Here is a 23,803-nt window from a genome sequence, read left to right as displayed (position 1 = left end):
ACTCCTTGTTTATATTCTAGCTTTAAAAGGGCTTCTCTAGTTTGAGAAAAACCCTCTACTCTACTTGGGATGCAGCATACTGAATTCCTGCATCATTAACAAGTGCATTTTCTGGAGCCACCACATATCTAAGCTCTTAAAGTTGGACTTTTTTTTTTTAAAGATTTTATTTGAGAGAGGGAGAGCACAAGCAGGGAGGAGGGGCAGAGGGAGAGGGTAGAAGCAGACTCCCCACTGAGCAGGGAGCCCAATGTGGGCTCGATCCCAGGACCCTGGGATCATGACCTGAGCCAAAGGCAGATGCCTAACTGACTGAGCCACCCAGGTGCCCTAAAGTTGGACGTCCTTCTTAATAGGACATAAGAAAGCCATGATGAGATCCTCTGGAGCTGATTGCTTGGTGACTCAACAAAGAAAATCCTTTGTTTAAAAAAAAATAATAAGTTTATGTATTCAGTTTAATGAGTAACCATATATTGGCATTTTGATCATTCACTAGTTATTTACTGACTACCTACTATGTGGCAGGAACTGTTTCATTTGTTCAACAGATATTTACTGAGGAACTACTGTGTGCCAGGAATTCTTGTAGATATAACACTTAACAAAAATCTGGAGAGACTGCAATTAACAAACTGGACAAAAATGAGGCCCCTGGGTGGCTCAGTGGGTTAGGCATCCAACTCTTGATTTTGACTCAGGTCTTGATCTCAGGGTTGTGAGATTTAGCCTCACGTCAGGCTCTGTGCTGGGTTTGGAGCCTGCTTAAGATTCTCTCTCTCTCCCTCTGCCCCTTCCTCCCCAAAAGGACAAAAATGGCCTTTTCTCAAGGAGTTTACATTTCAAAATGTCTATCTAGCTCTTAATAGAACAACCTTTCTTTTACAGTCTGTCTTCTTTGTCCCAAAGAATTCTGGTGGACTGCAGTGGGCCCTTGAACAACACAACCCCTGTGCAGTCCGAATTTCGAGTGCAAGTTTTGACTTCCCAAAAACATAACTATTAATAGCCTACTGTTGACCAGGGGCCTTACCGATAACATATTGTTGATTAACACAGATTTTATAGGTTATATATACTATGTACTGTATTCTTGCCGTAAAGTTAGCTAGAGAAAAGAAAATGTCATTAAGAAAACATAAGGAGGGGTGCCTGGCTCAGTCAGTAAAACATGCAACTCTTGATCTCAGGGTCATGAATTTGACCCTCACATTGAGGGTAGAGTTTACTTAAAAAAAAAAAAGTATTTAAAAAAAAAAGAAAATACATTTATAGTACTGTATTCATTGAAAAAAATCTGCATGTAAGTGGACCTGTGCATTTCAAACCTGTGTTGTTCAAGGGTTAACTGTATATTGCTTCTGTTGAGAACTGAGTAATTTTTTTTTATTTTCTCTAGGAAAAATATGTTGTTTAAGAATGAGTAAAAAGGGATTGATGGGTCACATTAGTGCCTGGGATTTGTTTGCATTTCTTTTTGCCTTCACCAGAATATGAGATCTGTTACTATGATTCTATGAATGAGCAGTGGAAGGTGGCAATGAAATTCATTGCCTAATTTTTCGCTATGGAAGTACCTAAAGTTTTTCCTATTAGTGGTTTCACTATATAATTTTATGAAAAATTCCTTCTGAGGAAGACAACAGTTAACAGACAGTGATTTATTCTTTGTTCTTGATAAATTCTCTCTCCAGTAAAATTGGCTCTCCACCCAAGACTCCTGTAAGTAATGTAGCGGCTACCTCAGCTGGGCCTTCTAATGTTGGAACAGAGCTGAATTCTGTGCCTCCAAAATCCAGCCCATTTATAACTAGAGTACCAGTATATCCTCAGCACTCTGAAAACATTCAGTATTTTCAAGATCCAAGGACTCAGATACCCTTTGAAGTCCCACAGTACCCACAGACAGGTAAGTAATTTTAGATAGTTCTAAGAAAAAAAACTGTAATATAACATTTGTTGTCCTTAGGTAAGTAAGTGAATCACTTAATCACGTACCTAGAATATCTACATTAAGAAATTAATTGGGGTGCCTGGGTGGCTCAGTTGGTTAAGCGTCCAGCTTTAAATCTCAGGTCAGGTCTTGATCTCAGGGTCATGAGTTAGGCCCTGTGTTGGGCTCCTTGTTGGGTATAGAGCCTACTAAAAAAAAAAAAAAAAAAAAAAATTAATGCTTTGGACTAAGTTTTCTTTCTGCCCTAAGAATTGATGATTCTACATGTCAATAGTTTTAAGATTCTCCTTCCTATGCATCAAATTTAGGGTCCATGGATGAACTTCAGGGAGTTTTGTGAATCCTTTGAAACAGTTTGCAGAATGTTTGGCTTATATATACTTATGTATAATTTCGGAAAGACAATGCACAACTTACATAGATTTTGAAAGCTCTTTAATCTCTGCTCCCCAAAAGTTAGGAGTCAATAATGTAACTAATTACTTAATCCAAAACCTGTGGCAATAGATGCCCTAGAAGGAAACTTACCAGCCATCTGTTAATAGCTCTGTCTTGGGTTTTTGAGGAGCAGTTTAACAAAATAGTGAACTTTAATGATTTTCATATAGTAGTTATGTCTTGAAAGTATGTAGTTTCTTTCTAAAGCAGGGGTAATTAAGGTTCAAAGCTTACTTTCTTTTCCCACATTAAAGGCTGCTTTAGACTTAAACCTTTGTAAAATGTTGGATTTTACTGAGATTACATTAAGTATTCCTCTTTCTGATTTTCAAGGCTACTACGCACCCCCTCCAACGGTGCCAGCCGGTGTGGCTCCCTGTGTTCCTCGCTTTGTGAGGTCCAGTCATGTTCCAGAGTCCTCCCTCCCACCTGCTTCTATGCCATATGCCGATCAGTACAGCACATTTTCCCCTCGAGATCGAATGAGTTCTTCTCCTTACCAGCCCCCTCCTCCGCAGCCATACGGACCAGTTCCTCCAGTACCTTCTGGAATGTACGCGCCTGTGTATGACAGCAGGCGCATCTGGCGCCCACCGGTGTACCCGCGAGACGACATTATTCGGAGCAGTTCCTTACCTCCAATGGACGTGATGCCCTCGTCTGTTTACCAGGCGTCCTTGCGAGACAGATATAACTCACTAGATGCATATTACTCCGTGGCTTGTCAGCCACCAAGCGAGCCAAGGACAAGTGTGCCTTTACCAAGGGTAAGTGATGACGGAAATAGGAGAGCACTACTGTCATGTGGTGGGTAAGAGCCTGCTGTCACACACAGGGACACCACCCTGGTACCGTTTCTGGCTCCTCCACTTATGAATTGTGTGACGGACAGAAGTTACATGACTTCTCTGTGTCAGGTTCTTCACGTCTGGTGGCAGTGATAGTAGTACCTACCTCATAAGGCTGTTGTGAGGATTAAATCAGAAAAAGCCCTTAGAATGGGACCTGATACATATTAATGCTCAATAAATGTTATGCTTGGATAGGAAACTGAGGGCCAAGTAAAAAGAAATCTCCAAAATAGGACAGAGCCTATTTTCAGTAACCCCATGTAGGTAGAAATGACTTCCCTAAACCAGAAAAACTGAGTGCTCGGATATTACTTTTAACATCACTGGACTCAGTATTAACCCTTTCATTTAAATGTGTGGAGAACAGACTAAAGTGACTTCCCTACGGTATTTTTTCTTTTTTTTGGTCCCAACGATATAATAAACTGTTAACATTATTTCCGCAGAGCATAGTTAAATTTATTTACTGCTCCCTAGATGATTAAGATTGTTTCTTTTATCCCCCCTTAGGAACCTTGTGGTCATTTGAAGACCAGTTGCGAGGAGCAGATAAGAAGAAAGCCAGAGCAGTGGGCACAGTACCACACTCAGAAAGCACCTCTTGTCTCTTCAACTCTTCCTGTGGCAACACAGTCACCAACACCACCTTCTCCTCTATTCAGTGTAGACTTTCGCACTGATGTAAGAAAGGTCTTAATCACTTCATGTTGCAAGGACAGGTCAGACACCTGACCTCAGAGCACTCCTTCAAACCAGGCTTAGCTGTGTTGGCCATTTTGCAGTGGTTTGGTGTGCAGTCGAGTCTGCTTAGTTCCGTGAACACTGAGCATGTAATGAGCAGTACAGTTAGGCATTGTCAGACTCAGAAGACCATGAAATCACAATCCTCTTCCCACCAAGAATTGAGTCTTTCCAGCAGTGTAGTTCTCATTGTTTTTCTGGTTTTAATTAATAAGATGTATATCTACCATTTATTGAGCACCTACTTGTGCCAGGCACTGTACTAAGCATTGACATAATGCTATTTTATTTAATTCTCACAAAAATCTTAGGGGGCAGGTATTAAATCTCTATTTTTTTTTAGGAATCTTACTCAGAGAAATTAAGTAATTTGCCCAGGTAGTAAATCTGGCAGAGGCATTTCTTCCCTACTTCACAAAAGGTGCAGAAATGCCTACTGTTTTATTTGTGCAGTTTTCCGTCACTGTTAACTGTTGTTCTTGTTACAAAACAAGTTTTTGTACTAGGATCATTTCAGTGTGCCCTTTGCCCTTTTTTTTTTAGTATTTTTTTTTTTTTAAAAAACCTTTTTTTTTTTTTTTTTTTTTTTTTTACTTCCTCTAGTTTGGTTTATTTCCCATTCCTACAGGCTCTAATATAAAAAACTTCTTAAAATCTTATTATGAAAAATTTCAAACACATAAAAAGTAGAGAGAATAGTATATAATAAACCCCATGTACCCATCACCCCTAATTATCTGCTTAGCCAGTCTTGTTTCATTTGTACAACCCCTCTTCCCTCTGTATTATTTTGAAGTAATCCTAGACCTATATTTTCATCCATAAGTAGTTCAATAAACCATTGAATTTTTAAACTAGATCCAAATTTCTCATCAAACTTAGACTTCTTTAGGGCACTTGGATGGCTTGGTTGGTTAAGCATTCAGCTCAGGTCATGATCTCAGGGTTCTGGGGTCGAGCCCCTTGTTGGGCTTCCTGCTCAGTGGGGAATCTGTCTCTCCCTCTGTCCTTTCCCCAACTCGTTCTGTCTCTCAAGTAAATAAATTTTTAAAAAATCTTTACAAAAAAAAAAACTTAGACTTTTTCAAAGCAGCTAAACATCTTGACAACAGTGTAATATGAGTTGCCACTTACTTGATACAAAAATGTATTTACATTTTTTTATACTTTACTGTAAGAAATAAGTATTTCCCTGGGGAGCCTGGCTGGCTCAGCCGGTAGAGCATATGACTCTTGATCTTAGGGTCATGAGTTCAAGCCCCGCATTGGGTGTAGAGATTACTTTAAAAAAAAAAAATTATTTCCCTGACACTCAGCTCAGCTGTTTGCTAGCAATATGACTTCGTATAAGTAATTTAACCTTTTTGGCCTTGGCTTTCTGTATCTGTACAATCAGTAAACTAGATTTAATGATTATTACAACTTTAATATTCTGATCCTATAATAATTTTGACAGTCCCTTTAAAATTTGTCCACTTCTAGTTCCAGAAAGCTGCCTTTGAGTGTTGTTGTTTTTTTTTTTTTTAAATCCTGCGTGGTTTATCCGTTATATTCCCATAGTTTTTTTTTTAAGATTTTTTAATTTATTTATTTGACAGAGAGAGACAGCAAGAGAGGGAACACAAGCAGGGGGAGTGGGAAAGGGAGAAGCAGGCTTCCCGCCAAGCAGGGAGCCCGATGCGGCGCTTGATTCCAAGACCCCGGGATCACGACCCGAGCCGAAGGCAGACACTTAACGACTGAACCACCCAGGCGCCCCTATTCCCACAGTCTCATGTTGGTCTTTTCTCAAGAGAATGATAAACTACCACTATGGACTGTGGTGTGTGTATGTGTTTTCTTTTGCTTTTTTCATTTTTTGGAGTACCTTGTCCATATTTGAGGCATGCTGTAAATATTTGTTGATTGGTTTTGATGGTATCGGTCAGGAGTTTCTTATGAGTACTGAAAGAACAAAGTAAAAACAGAAGTCATTCTATTTTCTATTAATGAATAATGTAAACACAAAGAATATAGATACTACTTGTTACTAATGACAGTTTTTTATATTAATTATGGAAGGTTTAATTGTTCAGTATGAAGTCCTGTATATTCTATAATTGTTACTTTGTATTAGTTACAAGTTTGATTTGTACCAATTGACTATGCCTTTTTTTTTTTAATCAGTTCTCTGAGAGTGTGAGTGGTACAAAATTTGAAGAAGATCATCTTTCTCATTATTCTCCCTGGTCTTGTGGCACCATAGGCTCCTGTATAAATGCCATCGATTCAGAGCCCAGAGATGTAATTGCTAATTCAAATGCTGTATTAATGGTATGATTTGGGGGGGCGGGGGGATATCATGCATGTTGACTGAAGTTTTAGAGTGATTGAATGCTTTCGTCTTCATATTGTTGCTATATAACTCCTCTGTAAGCAGCAGAGTTATATTTAGGTAAGTCTGAAATAAATTGCATTTGATGTTTAAATTATTTGAGCATAGTTCGGTGGTTTAAAATAGATGTTGGATTACCATTGAGATCTATAGCTAGTGTTAAATTTACCAGAAAACTTAATTACATGTCTTTTGAAAGCATTAATCTGTACTACTAGCTGAAGTAATTGCCAGCAATCCCTTTATTGATTTTCTTTGGTTTATGCAGGACCTGGACAGTGGAGATGTTAAGAGAAGAGTGCATTTATTTGAAACCCAGAGAAGGACAAAAGAAGAAGACCCAATAATTCCATTTAGTGATGGACCTATCATCTCAAAATGGGGTGCAATTTCCAGATCTTCACGTACAGGTTACCATACCACGGATCCTGTCCAGGCCACTGCTTCCCAAGGAAGTGCCACTAAGCCTATCAGTGTATCAGGTAATCCCCCTTTAACTAATACTGATATGTTCTAACACTGTGCTTTTTAATCCTCATTTTGTGAGGTACAGAACATTTCCCTCCATTAATAATCCCAGAAAACTCAGAATTACATGGTTTAGCCAGAAGAATATGGCTGGTTAGATAAAATAGAGATCCTTTCTTAAAAATATATGTTCACAGGGCACCTGGATGGCTCAGTTGGTTAAGCAACTGCCTTCAGCTCAGGTCATGATCCTGGAGTCCCAGGATCAAGTCCCGCATCGGGCTCCCTCCTCAGCGGGGAGCCTGCTTCTCCCTCTCTCTCTGCCTCTCCCCCTGCTCATGCTCTCTCTCCCATTCTGTCTCCCAAATAAATAAATAAAATCTTTAAAAAATATATATATATATATGTTCACATTTATATACTGATTTTTCACTTTTGTGATCATTATTTTTTTCTGCATTTCTATAGATTATGTTCCTTATGTCAATGCTGTTGATTCAAGGTGGAGTTCATATGGTAACGAGGCCACATCATCAGCACACTATATTGAACGGTAATGTTACTCTTAATTCTCTTGGATTCTCTATTCTCAGACTGTACGTTATCCTCAGAGTATAGATCCTACCCCCCAATTATTCATGAAGTATGCTTTGATGATTTTAGCTATATAACAAATTTCTGAAAAAAATTTACATTTGGAATGACAACTGAAACTTTCAGGGTTGATACATTACTGAAAACACATATGGCATATGGCCATTACTGCTTTAGGTGCTTCCTGATTTCACTTTTATAATTGTAAACATGTTTCTCTTTAAAGGGACAGATTCATTGTTACCGATTTATCCGGTCATCGAAAGCATTCCAGTACTGGAGACCTTTTGAGCATTGAACTTCAGCAGGTAGGCTCTGTGTTGCTCAGCTTTGAATTCTTTAAAAATGGCAGTTAGAAGCTAACTTTACTTTTTTTTTTCCTTTCCTGTAGGCCAAGAGTAACTCATTGCTTCTTCAGAGGGAGGCCAATGCTCTGGCCATGCAACAGAAGTGGAATTCCCTGGATGAAGGCCGTCACCTTAGCTTAAATCTTCTAAGCAAGGAAATTGAACTGAGAAATGGAGAGGTAAAGCTTCTCCCAGCTTCATGCTTAATGTATTTGCTGGTTGCTGTTGTGTTGGTTTCTGCCATTACTTAGTGCATGTTAGTGTGCCTTTTTATGGTGGATGATTGCTTTTAAAACTCTGAATAGAAATAAAATTGTAGTACCAGATTTCTTATATAATTCTTTATTTCAATCATTGGGATTCCCATTTTAATCTAAAAGGGAAACCCCAGCCTCCACAGGTATAAAATCAGCATTTTTCTTAATTACAGAGTGATTATACAGAAGATGCAAGCGATACTAAGCCTGATAGGGATATTGAGTTAGAGCTTTCGGCACTTGATACTGATGAACCTGATGGACAAGGTGAACAAATTGAAGTAAGTACTACAATTAGTATTTAGGAGGCTTTATTCCACTGGAAATGAAAGTATAAAGTGCTTTCATAGTGAAGGATTAACATTTTATTTTCTTAGGAGATCCTGGACATACAGCTTGGTATCAGTCCTCAAAATGATCAATTGCTGAATGGAACAGCAGTGGAAAATGGGCATCCGGTCCAGCAGCACCAAAAGGAGCCACTGGAGCAGAAGAGACAGAGTTTAGGTGAAGACCATGTGATTCTGTGAGTGTTAGATAGATAATTCCTAACCAGTGGACATAGGCTCTGAATATTTAAAGAGAAATAGATGCAGTGTTAAATGCATTTTTGGCTTTATCCTGCAAGGGGAAGACTCTGTGTAATAGGACAATGATTGGGTCAGTCTGGATTTTTAGGAAAGAAGAGGTAAATTTGAACAAACAAAGTAGCCCACTTAAGTCGCCTGAAACTTGCTTTTCGTTGGGATGAAAGTTTGTCCTCATGCTCCAGCATCAGGTTATACTTCTCAGTCTGGTAGGCAGATTTCTAGATGGCAAAATGGAGAATTAAAACCTAGATGTAGGGTTTCCCTTTTTAATAAATTCATGTTAAGATATTCTTGGATTTAATATTGCCATTTTATATAATTACTGCCAAAAATATGGGTTAGTCTTGAACTTGATAGTTTGTTGGCCTTAAATTAACCAGTACTTTAATTTTTTTAATACGATTTTTGGAAAATGGAACTTTTTTAGTGAGTGCTGATACTTTTTAGTGATAAAGACATGCTTTTGCTAGGGGCTCTTAAGGTTGTTACAACTTGTATTAAGCATGTATGGTTGTTCTTTAAAGTTTTCACTTAAAGCTAATTTGTTTTCAATGTCATTTATTTTCTCCCAGGGAGGAGCAAAAAACAATTCTGCCGGTAACTTCTTGCTTTAGCCAGCCACTCCCAGTGTCCATTAGCAATGCAAGTTGCCTCCCCATCACCACGTCTGTCAGTGTTGGCAACCTCATTCTGAAAACTCATGTTATGTCTGAAGATAAAAACGACTTTTTAAAACCTGTTGCAAATGGGAAGATGGTTAACAGCTGAAAGGAGGTTCATCTTTCAAATTTGTGACCATACCATGGAAGCATTTACACTAGCTTTTTATATATATAATATATATTATATAATGTATATTTTTTTTAAAAAAAGATATTACGGGGGGCATCCATTTCCTGTGGACTCTTTGATACTTCAAGCCCTCTTGCGTTAGCATTATGAAAAAAAAAAGAAAATTTACTTTACTAGGGTAACACGTTCACTTTCCAGAGGTGATTGGAATTTGGACATTTAACTTAAGCTTCAAGCAGCTTTTTATGAGTTTGTAGCAATCCGGTGCAGTAACTGAGCCATTTCCTATTTTAAATGGCTTCTATAGAAAATTAACAACTCAGTTATTAAACTAGCAGGATCCTACAATGATACATCTAGTGAAAGTAGACTTAATTAACTTATTTATTTCTATTTTATGTTTTGCTGAGAGAAATTTCCATCTCATTCCAGCTGCTTTATTTATCTTTTTCATGGGACTTTGCATGGATTTTTTTTCTTTTTCTTTCTTTTCCTTATTTCTTCCTTTCTTTCTTTCTTTTACTTTGAAGAGTGGAGTTAGATGTTCTTACCATAGAATTTTACAGGGTTATATACTAGCTTTCTTTACTGCATTATATGTAGGAGTGTGGTGCAGTGCTTTTATCTGTAGCATTGAAATTTTTTTAAATTTTCCATTTTTCAAGAATAGTTTCTGCTTTGTTAATATTTATACACAGGCTACTTGTTGAAGTAAGTAATTAAATATATAACCAAGTGCCTAAGTCTTTCAGCTGATGTACTAGATATTAAATTCTCCTAAGTTATGCAGAATCGTTTTTACAATTTTGATAAATTATGCACTAATGTAATGGCAGTTTTTTAAAATGCAGATTTAAGCCTGTACATTATTGAATCTGATGACTTGGCAAAAGAATCAGGTGCTTTCAGCTTTCTTGAGAAAACCCTGTATGTAGCGTTTGCACTGACTAACAAGATGGTATTGCTGGTTTTTTGTTTTTGTTTTTTTTTTTTTAATTTAAACTAATTAATTTGGATGTTCATTGCAATATCTTGGTTAAATATTGTTTATTGTTACTTCATGTTGGGGTTAATTTTCCTTGTTTTCTGACTGTTAGGTTGATAAGACTATGAACCATGTAATAATAGAACATTGGCTAACCTTTATTCATACTTAGAAACATGAATAATTTCTGCCCTGCTAAATGTGACTGAAAAGTGTTTGGACCTGGCATCTGGAAGTATGCAGTATGTTCAACCAGCCATGCCCCAGATTTGTGGGAGGTATTTTACTGAAACCTAAATTTCAGTCAACATTTGGAAACAAAAGCTGGGCATTCCTTTCTGGTGATCTTACCTATAGTTTGTCTCTTTGTTTTCCCCCTGGTTTCTTTGAGATTAGTTTGACTTTTATTATTATTTTTTTAATTAACTTCTGTGAAGTTGTTTACTCTGAAAATTGTACTGGAATATTTTAAGCCAAGCTGATCTTTCACCAGGTGTACTGTATGTAAGGGCTTTTCCTGCTAGCAAGATGCTTAAACAGGATCATGTTATTGGTCGTCTGAGCTATTTAGTTGTTTTACAAAACCACAGCATTGTATCAGATAAGATTTTGATAAAAAGTTTTGTGCACATTTCCAGGGGCGGGAGGGTTGACATTTCCCTGAAATTTCTTGATCAGAATGAGTAAATACTGGTGTTTGATACCTGTCTTAATGAACATGCTCATAAGGTGACTGATAAGTTGTAAATATACCTGAGAAACAAAGGGGTAGTTTTGATATTCTGGTGTCAGTATGGAAGATCTTACACATTTATTTAATATTCAGATGTATGAAGATGTTTGTTTGTAGCCTAACAGCACAGTAGCCTTGACTTCGTTTCCTTCGGTTAGTACTGTACCTTTTTGCCATGGCCAGTGCTCCCTCTCCCTACAAAACATTTTATTTATTTCACTCTGTAACCTGAAATGAGTAGGAACAAGAGTTTTAAACCATGTTACATTAACTTATTTCTGACATTATAAATTAGCCTAGGATATTACAGGAACATGATTGTTATATAATTTATATCAGAACCCTTCTATAAATATGCGCTTATTACATTTAAAATGCTTCCAATGTACTTTATTTGCTGTTTGTATTTCCAAAAAGGATATGCAAACCAGTATGTCTATTTCATGGATATTTAAATAGTGAGATCTTCCATGTTGAAGGTAATGTATTTTTTTTTAAGATTTTAAAATTGCTATTTTGTTACAAAATAGAGACCTATTAACAGTTTGAGAGCTCCTTATGTGCCCTCAGGGAAAGAACCCTCTGTGCAACAGAACTACGCAAAACATCTTCAGCACGTTCTGAGGGTGAATATATACTACATAAATTGATCTTGTGTATTTAACCTTATCTTTTTAATTTTAAAATTGAAATTTTGAAACTTGGTTGTGCTCTGCTGGAGGGGTTTGGGATAAACTGCTTAGGTGTTTGCCTACTTGTCCAGTGAAATTACATTTGCATCAGTGTATGTATATACCTGCCAGGTATGTCTCAGAACATTTATATTAAAATAATGCTTGTCTTGCAGCAGGTGATCCCATAAAACAGTAACTCCCTGTTCTTAAAAACTTACTCTCGTTCTCACTAACAACATAGGAATTGTTTCTGTGTTGGGATTATTCTGTATTGCATCCTTTATCTGTGTAGTGACCATCTTCTGTTTCTCATGGTGGGTTTCACATAAGGAAAGACATTGGTTCTCTGCCCCTTTAGAAGAAAGAGCAATTTTTCTGATCCTTCTTCAAAAAGTTACTCCCTGATGTCATGGAGGAAAAAATATATATATAAATCAGACCGAGGATGTGACTTTTTAAAATTGGGTGCATTCCTTGTCATTTGACCCTTTTACCAACATGTTGTGATGTACATATGTTTGAAATCAGTATATAAGGCAATAGAGGAAAGGTGTAATGCTGGTAATTAAACTGCATATGGTGCCTGTGGTCTAATTAGGAAAAAGTAGTCTGAGGTCTGGAAAGTGGGAAAATGGTGGGGCGTTTGTTTTACTTTTTGTGTTTTTGTTTTTCCATTTCTGAGTCCCACTCTGAAGGCCGTGTGCCTCATTCAGGTTCTGTGAATGTAGCCTCAGTAGTTCTCTTTTGTAGTGTCCAATTCATTTTCTAAAACCTGAGAAAATGATGTATGTATTTCGTCTAGTTGGTACCTGAGCAGAGCAGATTCCCTTGCCTTTCCTGCCATGACTTCCTTTCGGTACCATCTGATAAGCCAACGTCATGCGTGGAGTTTGTGTGTTAGAATTTTCAAGAGAAGGTAGTACTTCACTGGGTCAGTGCACTGATTTTTTTCCTAGTAGTTATTTACTCTCACAAGAGAATAAAAGAAACCTCACCTCCTATATGAGAACTGAAATACCCCATTTGTATGGATCTAGTCACTTTCACTCAAATTTCGAGTTGATTCAAAGTATATAAAGCACATCCCAATTTTACATGCTGCCTTGAGAAAATCACAGGATGCACAGCAATTTCTAGGAATTTAAAATGGGATCATTTAAACATTTGAAAACATTGTTCTAAAAACCATCTAGCTTGCTCTTGCATCTTAGATGTTAAAGCCCATGTTGTTTGGTTGACGGGTGGAATTGTAATGATCAGGTTCAGCATATGATTTTAACTTTGAATCTGAATATTTCTTCCCTAGCCTCTCTGTGTCGTTTTCTGAGCAGACTGTCACCAGTATTGGTAACTGAGCAGTTAAAGGGAAAAGTTGCGTTGCAACTATGTACTAGTTTCCTGGGAGAACTTTCCTTGTGTTTTAGTGATTGAAGAGTATTGATGGGATCACTTACTGTAACTCCTTCATAAGAACCCCTTCTGCAAGCAGAACACAAATGAACGTGCTCAAGGAGTATCCCATTTTCTGGATAAATTGAATACATTTGCTAGTTATTCCTTCATACTAGCAGTTTCTTTGTATCCCTTTGCTGGCAAGGGAATACAAGGAGTCAAGGCGACTGATGAGAACACCCCACATTTGAGTGGAGTCTTATTTCTACTCCAAGAGCAGTTATCTCCCCAAATCCGAAATTGGCAACTTTTTCTTTTTTTAAATAAAATTTTAAAAATATCCTCAAACCAGTGGAACATAGACACTGGCTGCACTTAGTACTGCCAAAAGCCAAGGTCATTTGCATATACTCCATCAATCTGTCGAGAATTAGGCCTCACTTTATAACCCAAGGCATGGAAGTGCATGCATTCTCTTAGCTGGGCAAACAATTATACTGTAGTTGTGATACAACACACGTGGCTTCTATTTGTACTGCACATACCCACTGTACAGCCACTGGGAGTGTCGTGGTTAGCTTGCAGCAACTGCTGTCTGCATTTATACTGTTCATTGCATATTCTTTTCCCTGGAAGTGAAAGAGAAATGTTTTTCTTGTTGCATTGATTACATTTTATAAATTTGCTTAGCTGGAAAGTTCGGGAAAAGAGGCCTGTTTGTCAATTGTACAACCGATTGTGAAGCTCTAGTGTGAATATTTTTACGTCTGTATTAGACATTTTCTTTGCAAATCTATTGTTCGATTGAAATGTAAATGAAATTAAAGATGGTGTACACCCATCATGTAAAAAGCAGGCACCATCTCTAAGATGGATTTAATGCTCATTTTTAAGGCATATACTCAGCTTCTATTTAAAACTATAATTTAAAATAATTCTGTACAATGAAATGGGGAATATATATGGGAATAAATTCTATTCCATTTATTTCAATTTGAATTCCAAATTGTAACGTTTCCCTTTGTGCTATAGGAATAGGATTAAATGGGGCAAGGCTAGGATTTATAAGGCCTGTATATGGGGGGAGGGCAGAGATGGAACAATGAGGGTTGTGATGATAGTGAATAGCAAAGAGTGAATTCTGTGTGTTTTTGCTGTAGCACTGAAGTGAAGAGATATTAGCTTTGGCTGTTCACAGAATAGAGCATCATGATTTTCAGTGTTTGAGAGAAAATTGATGGAAAAGTTTGCAGTACTTGACATGTATTTGCATGCACAAAATAAAATTATTTGTCCACCTTAAAAGTTGTTTTAGTGTCAATATTAAGTTCATGGTGCATTTTAGTTATATTGATATCCTTGGTATACTTCTTGGCTTAAATAAGCTACCAGGATACTCCTTGAGATTTAAATAATCACCTGCCTTGGGGTGCCTGGCTGGCTTAGTCAGTAAAGCATGGGACTCTTGATCTTGGGGTTGTGAGTTCGAGTCCCACATGGGGGGTGGGTTGTACTTAAAAATCTTTTTTTTTAAAGATTTATTTATTATTTGAAAGGGAGGGGCAGAGGGAGAGAATCTCAAACAGACTCCCCACTGAGTGTGGAGATCCATGCGGGGCTCAGTCTCACAACCCATGAGATCATGACCTGAGTCGAAACCAAGAGTCAGGTGCTTAACCGACTAAGCCACCCAGGCACCCCTAAAATTAAAAATCTTTAAAATAAATAAATGAAATAAATAAATAATCACCTACGTCATGCATACATGCCTGGGAAGGATCTCAAAGAATGAATAGATCAGGGAGGTTGAAATATTTTGTAATCCAATCAGTCAATTCAATTATTCAAATACAGATAAAGTACTTTCTATATGGCAGATGAGGACATAGATAATACTAGCAGATCACAATCTAGGGGAGGAATGAAATAGGACAAATTCATAAATAACTAATGTGTCATAGAAGTACAAAGACACTTCTGTGGAACCTCAGAATATGAACAGATATTGGCCTGAGTGGATTGAAACACCATTTTCACTGGGCCCTGACTAGTTGTACTCACTCACTCAGCTGATACATTTTAAGCCCCAGTGTGTGCTGGTCATTAAGGTTAAAGGTCAATAAAACACGAACTCTTCCTCTGGAAGTTCATAGTGTGGAAACTGGGAAAGACAAATCTGAATCAGCAGCTGAGGGGAGCTATGTTCTAATGTAGGCTGTATGGAAACTTGAGAAGGGACACTATGGGGTAGTGGTGGTGAGCCAGGGGAGATGCTTCTTTGAGAAATGATCCCTGGCTAGACTTTGTAGGCTGAATAATATGTCACCAGGTAGAGAGAGGGAAACACCTACTCTACCTTCACAACAATCCACTCTGTATCTTAACAGTCCTTCACTGTAGATCTTATGATCCCTATTTTGTATCTGAGATGTTAAGTAACTTACCCAAGACCTCCTAGCTAGAAAGTAGTGGAGTCCGAATTCAGGACTCAAGTCTGTTCTACCTCCCGAAAGTAGTGATTGATGGTGGGGGTTGGAACTGTTTTAGCTGTATTACAGTGGAAGGAGTGTTTAAGGAATAGCTTAACTAACTCTTAGAGCACTTACCATATTCCAGACACAGTTCCAAGCACTATAGGTATATTAAAATCTAGGACCATTTACTGTCACTGTTTTACAGATGAGAAAACCAAGGTAGACACCTTAGCAAATTTACCTGAATTTACATGGCTGGATGAGGTAGGTAGGGATCTCTATGAAGGACATTGAATATCATAATAAAAAGACTTAGGGAGTCTTGGAAGTTAGATGATCTGAACAATCTGGGGTTTAAGAAAGATCACTTTGGTGGTAGAGTGAGGTGAAGCTGGAGATAGACCACCAGCAGGGAAGCCAGGTCAGCAGTCTAGGTAAGAAGTGTTCAGAGCATGGCCCAGCAGGGATGGAGGGAGAGGTGGATCTGAGAAGCAGGAGAGAGCAATTGACAGGATTTGTTGTAGAGAGAAGATACTAGAAATCTACACATTACAGTGGATCAGATTTGGCTTAGAGTCCCAGACCTCATTGCTGAGAAGAGAGCCGTATTTGTGAGACGTGTAATATTGTGTAAGCCCTGGAGTGACAACATAGATCAGGAAGAGGAAGAACCAGGGATAGTGGATCCAAGCAAAGGAGAGGAAACTTAAGGAAATGAAAGTCCAGGAAGATTTTATCTCCTCTGTTGTACCTATTGGAGTAATGAGCATGCACCGTAACAAAGAGGACGGTAAAAACCTTAATTGAAAGTTCCACAGTGCAGTGGTTCCAAACTTACTTGCATGGTGCAATCACCTAGGCATTCTTTAAAAATCCCAAAGCCCAGAACATAACCCCAGACGGATTAAATCACAATCTCTGGGGGTGGCACCAAGGCATCTGTACTTGTAAAGCTCCCCAAGTGCTTCCAATGTGCAAAAAATTGGGGAACCACTGCTGTAATGAATGAAAATGGATTTGGGACCTGTCTTAGCCGAGGTATTAAATAACATCCGTTAGCAAATGTTCAGGCCCGTGTGGTTCTCGGAGACATTCAGCAGATATCTTTATGAGAATCCACTACGTAAGGCCTAAAGGATACAGGAGTGAGCTAGTCCCTAACTTCATGAAACTTACATTACAGTTGGAGGCATAGACAAAAGATAAATGAAAGGTGAATTTAGATCATGAGGAGTAATACAACCAGAATGAATATAATACAACCAGCTGATGAGATATTGTAAGGTGGGAGTGGTAATTCTCAGGACTGTGGACAGTTTCAGGCAGAGCAGGCTGCCCAACATCCCTGTCTGGATCCCTGATAAACATCTCAAACTTAACATGTCAAAGACGGAGTGTCTGGGATTCCTCCACTCCCCAAACTACACCTCCAGTCTCTCCCCCCTCCCCTGTTTCAGTTACTTCCCCCTAGATCACTGTCCCTCCCACTTAGTCCAGCAACAAATCCTGCCAGTTCTACCTTCAAAATATATTCAGAATTTGACTCCTTCTCACCACCTAGGTCTGAGCCACAATTATCTGTCACCTGAATTAGCCTGAATGGCCTCCTGTTCTCTCTGCTTCTGCCCTTGCCTCCCTTCAAGCAGCTAGAGTGATCCCTTTAAACTGTGAAGTCTGATCATTTCACTCCTGTGCTCAAAACCCTTCAAATGCATCATCATCAGAGTGAAAGCCAAAGCCGCTTCTCTGGTTTTTTGCTATGGCCGCACTGGCCACTTAGGTGCTCACCACGCCAGGCGTGCTTCCATCATAGGGCTTTTCTGCTTGTTAAGGATAAAGCCTTCCCCCACCCTCACTGGATATCTTCATGATGAGATATTCCTTTTCTTAAGGTCTTTACTCAAAAGTCAACCTCAGTGAAAACTGGATGGAGAGCCATGGCAGGGGATGGGTTACCTATTTAAACTAGATATTTTAACCCAAGAGACTGGGTGAGTTCAACTGGGGTTTTTATTTCTTTCAAACTTTATATTCTGAAGTAATTATAGATTCACAGGAAGTTACAAAAATACTAGAGGACCCATGCACCCTTCACACAGTTTCCCCAATGATAGCATCTTTCATAACAGTACAATAGCAAAACCAGGGAATTGACATTTGTAACAATCCACATACTTTATTCAGATGTTATCAGCTTCACATGCACTCATTTGCATGTATGTGTGTGTGTGTAGCTCTTAGCACATAGATTTGTGGAACCACCACTACTCCCAAGATAACAGAACTGAAAAAAAAAAAAGGTAACAATGTTCGCTCAATGATCCCTCATGCTACCCCTTTACATTCATATCCATTCCCCTCCCTTATCTTCATTCATCCCTAAGGTCTGGCAACCACTGATGTGTCTCTCTCTATATAACTTTGTCATTTTGAGCATATTGTATAAATGAAATTATACAGGATGTAACCTTTTGAGATTGGCTTTTTTCACTCAGCCTAATTCCCTTGAGATCCAACCAAACTGTCACATGTATTAATAGTTTGTTCCTTCTTATTGCTGAGTAGTAAATGTACCACTTTGTTTAAACATTCACCCGTTGAAGAACATTTGGGTTGTTTCAAATTTTTGACTATTATAAATAAAGCTGCTATGAACATTTGTATACATATTTTTGTGTGGACATACGTTTTTTGTTTCTCGTATTTTTTTGAGCAAATAAATTGGTGTACTTGGGCTACCTCTGAAAGAAATGGATAAATTGGACTTAGGTAGTCTTAAAAATGGACAAATTCCTTCAAAGTACAATTTACCAAAACAGATACAAAATCAAAAGGAAAATTGGAATAACTCTTGTATTAGTTATCTATCGTCACCTGACAAATTACCCCAAAACCTAGTGGCTTAACGTAACAGCCTCTATTATCTCACAGTTTCTGTGGGTCAGGAATCTGCGTGTGACTTCAATGGGTCCTGTGCTTCCGGTCTCACAGGTGTTGGCTGGGGCTTCAGTTATCTCCCTACTCACCCGGGGAAGTGTCTGCTCCCAAGCCTACTTCCTGGATTGTTGGCAGGATTCAGTTCCTCTCCAGCAGTTGGAATGAGGGCCTCAGTTTCTCGTTGAAGGCTACCCTCAGTTCCTTGCCACTTGAGCCCCTCACAATCAATATGGTAGTTTGGCTCATCCAAGCAGCAAACAGGAGGAGCCTGAGATGGGGAGGGGAGGGTGGGGACTGGCGGGGGGGGGGGGGGGTGGAGAGGGGATGGGTAGAGAGGTGGGGAGCAGGGCGCTGTAAAGAACTCACAGTCTTTTGTAACCTGATCTTGGAAGCACCATCCCATCTCTTTTGTCATTATTACTTAGAAGCGTCATTTGGTCCAGACCACAGTCAGGAACTGGTATAGCTCCCCAAGACCCCCACCTCCTGTTATTCATGCTCTGTGTAATCCCCTTCCCCTACGTGTGGACTAGACCTAGTGACCTCTTGATCTCTAGACAGGAGACAGAAACCGTACAGGGCAAGTTTAATACAAAGAATTATTAAGATTTAATAAATGAATGAATGTAAGATAAAAGGAAATTCCATATGGAACCCTATGGCTTAGAGGAATCCATATGGTACCCTACCTAAGGAAGGACATACTTGGAAAGAGGCCCCCTTACCAAGACTGTGGTACGGACCTCAGTGCAGAAGGTGAAGTTCAGCCCACCACACAGCAGGGAAGTCTGCTGATGTGTCCAGGCTGGAACTGGTTGCTGGCCAGCAGAAAGCAAGTCTCTGGACCACAGGTGAGCTACACAGGAACCCATGGAGGTAATGGGCACCAGTGCAGACAGGAAACCTTCAGGTGACTACATATGTAGACAGCAGGTCTTGAGGGCACCAATTTTCATGTTGACAAGCCCACGGGAAAATTATTGCTAGACCAACCAAGGTTACATACGTATAAAAAGTACAATACATCATATCCAAATTGGGTTTATCTCAGGAATGTAAAGTTAGTTTAGCATATGAAAGTCAATCAGTGTAATCCACCATATTAACAGAATAAAGGTTACATCTGTTATAAGGTCTCAAAAATTAGCGGAGCTCCATTCTGATTGGCTTATAGAGATTAAAAATATATATGAAATAAGAAAAACTCAAATATTTCTAAAAAAGAGGAAATTTGGCTCCATACACTTAAGTGTAAGAAAAAAATGTTACTAAAGCTGCGAAAGCAAAGAGGTTTTCTGATTTTTCTCAAATCCTTTAATCAAAACTCTAAAAAGAAATGTAATTGCTCCTTAAAGACAACCCAACATCTAAAGAAAATTTCAGTTAACAAAATTAAAGCCCTCACTAAAGATAACACTTTTAAAACTTAAAGAGAAATGTATCTAAATATTATATAAGGAAGTATTACTGATTTTATATTTATTAATACAAGAAGAAAAGGCTGTTTAATTTCTAAATAAGAAAGACATTGAATTGCCACAGACTGGCTCCATACCCCCAAAAAAGAGGGAAGGAAGGGAAGGGGGGGGGGAGGAGAGTGGAGAGAGAAAAGAAAGAGAAAGGAAAGAAAAAGACTAGTTATTCCAAACAGTGCTCATACTGCTTAATGTCACCCCAAACTGTCTCTAGACTTTTAATACTTCTATAAGAAAAATCCCAGTCGTTTAGGCATCTGACTTTGGCTCAGGTCATGATCTCAGGGTCCTGGGATGGAGCCCCACCTCTAGCGCCCCGCTGTGGGGCTCTGCACTCACCAGGGAGTCTGCTTGTCCCTCCTCCCTCTTCCTCTACCCACCCCCATTGCGTGCTCGCGCTCTCATGAATGAATGAATGAATGAATGAATGAATGAATAAATAAATAAATAAATAAAATCCAAGTGAAATGCCTCGGTGGCAGAGCTGATTAAGCCTCCAACTCTTGATTTCCGCTGAGGTCTTCATCTCAAGTTCTTGATCTCAAGGTCATGAGACTGAGCCCCGCCCCTGAGTTGGATTCTGCAATTAGTGCTGAATCTGTTTAAGTTTCTCTCTCCCTCTCCCTCTGCCCCTCCCCACCCCTATGCTTGCTCGCTCCCGCGCTCTCTTTCTCCCCCCTCCCTCTTAAGTAAATAAATAAATCTTAAAAAAAAATCAAAAAACCAAAAAAACCCAAGCGACAGGGACAAATTTGTTCTAAATTTACAAAAATATTGGTGGGAAACACAGTGGAAGACCAAATCCTGTTTTATGTCTAATTATCATCATCTGGAAAAAGTCTAAGGGTAGAGGAAGCCTCGAAACCCATGCCTCAAGGCATTTAAGAATTTTTATATGAATTTCATTCAGTTACTTCAAAACTTCAAATATGTTTAATAACAGTTTGTAAATCTTTTGGTTGGATCAAGATTTTCCCTTGATAAAAGGCGAATGCTTTAATAGTCACAAAACAGCTATGGATTTTGTCCTCCCGCTAAGAAATACTTTCAGTATGCTCTATGGATCAACAAACAAAAACCTTACAGGTAAAATACTTTAAGAACTATAAACTACTGGGGGGCCTGGGTGGCTCAGTCGTTAAGCATCTGCCTTTGACTCAGGTCATGATCCCAGGGTCCTGGGATCGAGCCCCACAACAGGCTCCCTGCTCAGTGGGAAGCCTGCCTCTCCCTCTCCCACTCCCCCTGCTTGTGTTCCTTCTCTCGCTGTGCCTCTCTGTCAAATAAAATAAATAAATTAAAAAAAAAAGAACTATAAACTACTAATGGGAGTACCATTAGACAGAAATGTCATTATCCACACCATCCCCAAATTCTGCTACGCTGAGCAGTCCTGTTGAATATTGTTAGGTAACTAACTCATATATACAGTCACTCCTAACAGATGCAAACTATATTCCCAACAAGGACACCACTAGATATATCCCTCCATCATATACAACCAGGAGAGTGAATATATTAAAAGAGACATCATTGAAAATCAGCCTTAAAACTGTACCAGAAGGGACAATTTCAGGTAGTATTAACTACAAAAAAAAAATTATTATTATTATTTTTTTTTTTTGAGAGAGAGAGAAAGCACAAGCAGGGTGGGGAGGGGCAGAGAGAGAGGGAGAGAGACTCCCAAGCAGGCTCTATGCCTAGCCCAGAGCCGGACATGGGGCTGATCCCACAACACTGAGATTATGACCCAATCCATAATCAAGAGTCGGATGCTTAACTGACTGAGCCACCCAGGTACCCCCCAAAAATTATTCTTAAACTCTAGAATATACACATACAAAGTTATATATAAAAAGTCTCTCTTCCAGGCCTGACTCGCCTCTATCCCTTGAAGATAACTATTCTATTTCTTGCACATTTTTTAATGCTTTTCTTTATGCAAATATAAGCAAGTAACACTTTTTCGTTTTTTTTTTTTTATGCAAAAGGCAGGAAACTAATACATAATGTTTTCCACCACCTTGTTTTTTTTTTTTTTTAAACTAAATACTCTGTTCATGCAAGTATATTGATAGGATGAACTTCCAGCATTGGAATTTCTGGGCTAAAAAAATATAACAAGGTGTTTATATATTTTTTATACTACTGAATATATTGAGCCAGATTTTTCTGAGAACTTTAGCAGGTCATTCACTGTTCCCTAAGTTTTTTTTTTTAAATTAACGTATAGTGTATTATTAGTTTCAGATGTAGAGAGTTCAGTGGTTCATCAGTCTTACGTAATACTCAGTGCTCATTCTATCACGTGCCCTCCTTAATGTCCATCACCCAGTGACCTCATCCCCACACCCACCTCCCCTCCAGCCACCCTCAGTTTGTTTCCTATGATTAAGAGTGAAGGTATATATTTTTGCATTATTGACCAGTATTTCTCATCTATAAGAGTTGTATCAATTTACACCTCACCAACAATGCATTCCCCACAGTCTTGCTGTGATCAAACTTTCTGATTTTTAACAATCTGAATGGTGGAAAATGGTATCTGAGAGGATTTTTTCTTTTGGCGATGAGAACCAGGAAAGCATAAAAGGCTGTAGAAGGCAAGCTTGAATATGCAGGGGAGACAGGAGGTAATTGCAGGAAGAGTCTTTTACCAAGCTAGAAGAGTGGGACCCACTGCATCAGTGACTCATTTAATAGGTACAGATGCAGGAGGTTGTTGGTACGTTTTGAAGGTGGACACGAGTGTAAGTCTCTTTTGATTGCTTCTGCTTGTTCTGTTTGTTTTGAGGAGTCCTCAGCTCCTGACTGCTTCTGTTTTTCAGGCGAAAAAAAGAACCAAGATCGGGGCGCCTGGGTGGCTCAGTTGGTTAAGCAACTGCCTTCGGCTCAGGTCATGATCCCGGAGTCCTGGGATCGAGTCCCACATCCGGCTCCCGGCTCAGCGGGGAGCCTGCTTCTCCCTCAGACCCTCTCCCCTCTCATGCTGTTTCTCTCTCTCTCTTTCTCTCAAATAAATAAATAAATAAAATCTTTAAAAAAAAAAAAAAAAAAAAGAACCAAGGTCATAAACTGAGCCAGGAGAGGGGAGAGAGCAGTTGAGTATTTGAGGAAAGAGATGTGATTTGCTCCTCTTAGTGAATGGGAGGGTAACCTGCCTAGAGAAACAAGGATCTTTGGATAGCACTAAGGATTACAGCCTTAAATTTAAAGTGAAATTTTTTTATTAAATATTTTATTTATTTATTTGAGAGAGCGAGAGCACAAGCAGGGGGAGCTGCAGAGGGAGAGGGAGAAGCAAACAGAGGGAGAGGGAGAAGCAGGCTCCCTGCTATGCAGGGGCTGGATCCCAGAACTCTGGGATCATGACCTGAGCCAAAGGTAAATGTTTAATCAAAGGAGCCACCCAGGCGCCCCCAAAGTGAATTTTGAAGGACAAAGCACTACCAGGGATGAAGAAGATCCTTGCTTCAGGGAGATGTCAGAAAAACAGAACTAAAAGCAAATGCATTCACCTAGCATTCATTTAACAGATATTTATGGGGAATCTGCCTTGCAGAGGCTTTGTTGCTGGGTGCTGGCTTATCCCTTAAGGCAGATCACAAGCATCCTCCAGTTGGCTGGCTGTTCAACACACAAATCTGATTAAGGTAAGATTATTCACTCTGCAAACAAAAATACAAGTCACCGCAGGATCTCCATAGGATGAATTGTTCTTAAATTT

General features: G+C 39.0%; 1 protein-coding gene across 1 annotated transcript in view; it reads left to right on the top strand.

Moving 5' to 3' along the window:
• Nucleotides 1–9,578, top strand: part of RC3H2 (ring finger and CCCH-type domains 2) — a 46,585-nt gene extending 37,007 nt beyond the window's left edge. The window contains exons 11-21 of the mRNA XM_021691200.1: nt 1,695–1,909; nt 2,726–3,159; nt 3,754–3,924; nt 6,151–6,297; nt 6,627–6,840; nt 7,295–7,379; nt 7,647–7,728; nt 7,812–7,946; nt 8,198–8,305; nt 8,402–8,550; nt 9,187–9,578. Of these exons, the coding sequence (XP_021546875.1) occupies nt 1,695–1,909; nt 2,726–3,159; nt 3,754–3,924; nt 6,151–6,297; nt 6,627–6,840; nt 7,295–7,379; nt 7,647–7,728; nt 7,812–7,946; nt 8,198–8,305; nt 8,402–8,550; nt 9,187–9,382 (1,936 nt within the window). The 3' untranslated portion in view covers nt 9,383–9,578. The remainder of the gene's footprint in view (nt 1–1,694; nt 1,910–2,725; nt 3,160–3,753; nt 3,925–6,150; nt 6,298–6,626; nt 6,841–7,294; nt 7,380–7,646; nt 7,729–7,811; nt 7,947–8,197; nt 8,306–8,401; nt 8,551–9,186) is intronic.
• The last annotated feature ends 14,225 nt before the right edge of the window (nt 9,579–23,803 follow it).

Source organism: Neomonachus schauinslandi, chromosome 13 (genome assembly GCF_002201575.2).
Source record: "Neomonachus schauinslandi chromosome 13, ASM220157v2, whole genome shotgun sequence".
In the NCBI taxonomy this organism is placed as follows: Eukaryota; Metazoa; Chordata; class Mammalia; order Carnivora; family Phocidae; genus Neomonachus; species Neomonachus schauinslandi.
This window is presented reverse-complemented; position numbering and strand designations above follow the sequence as displayed.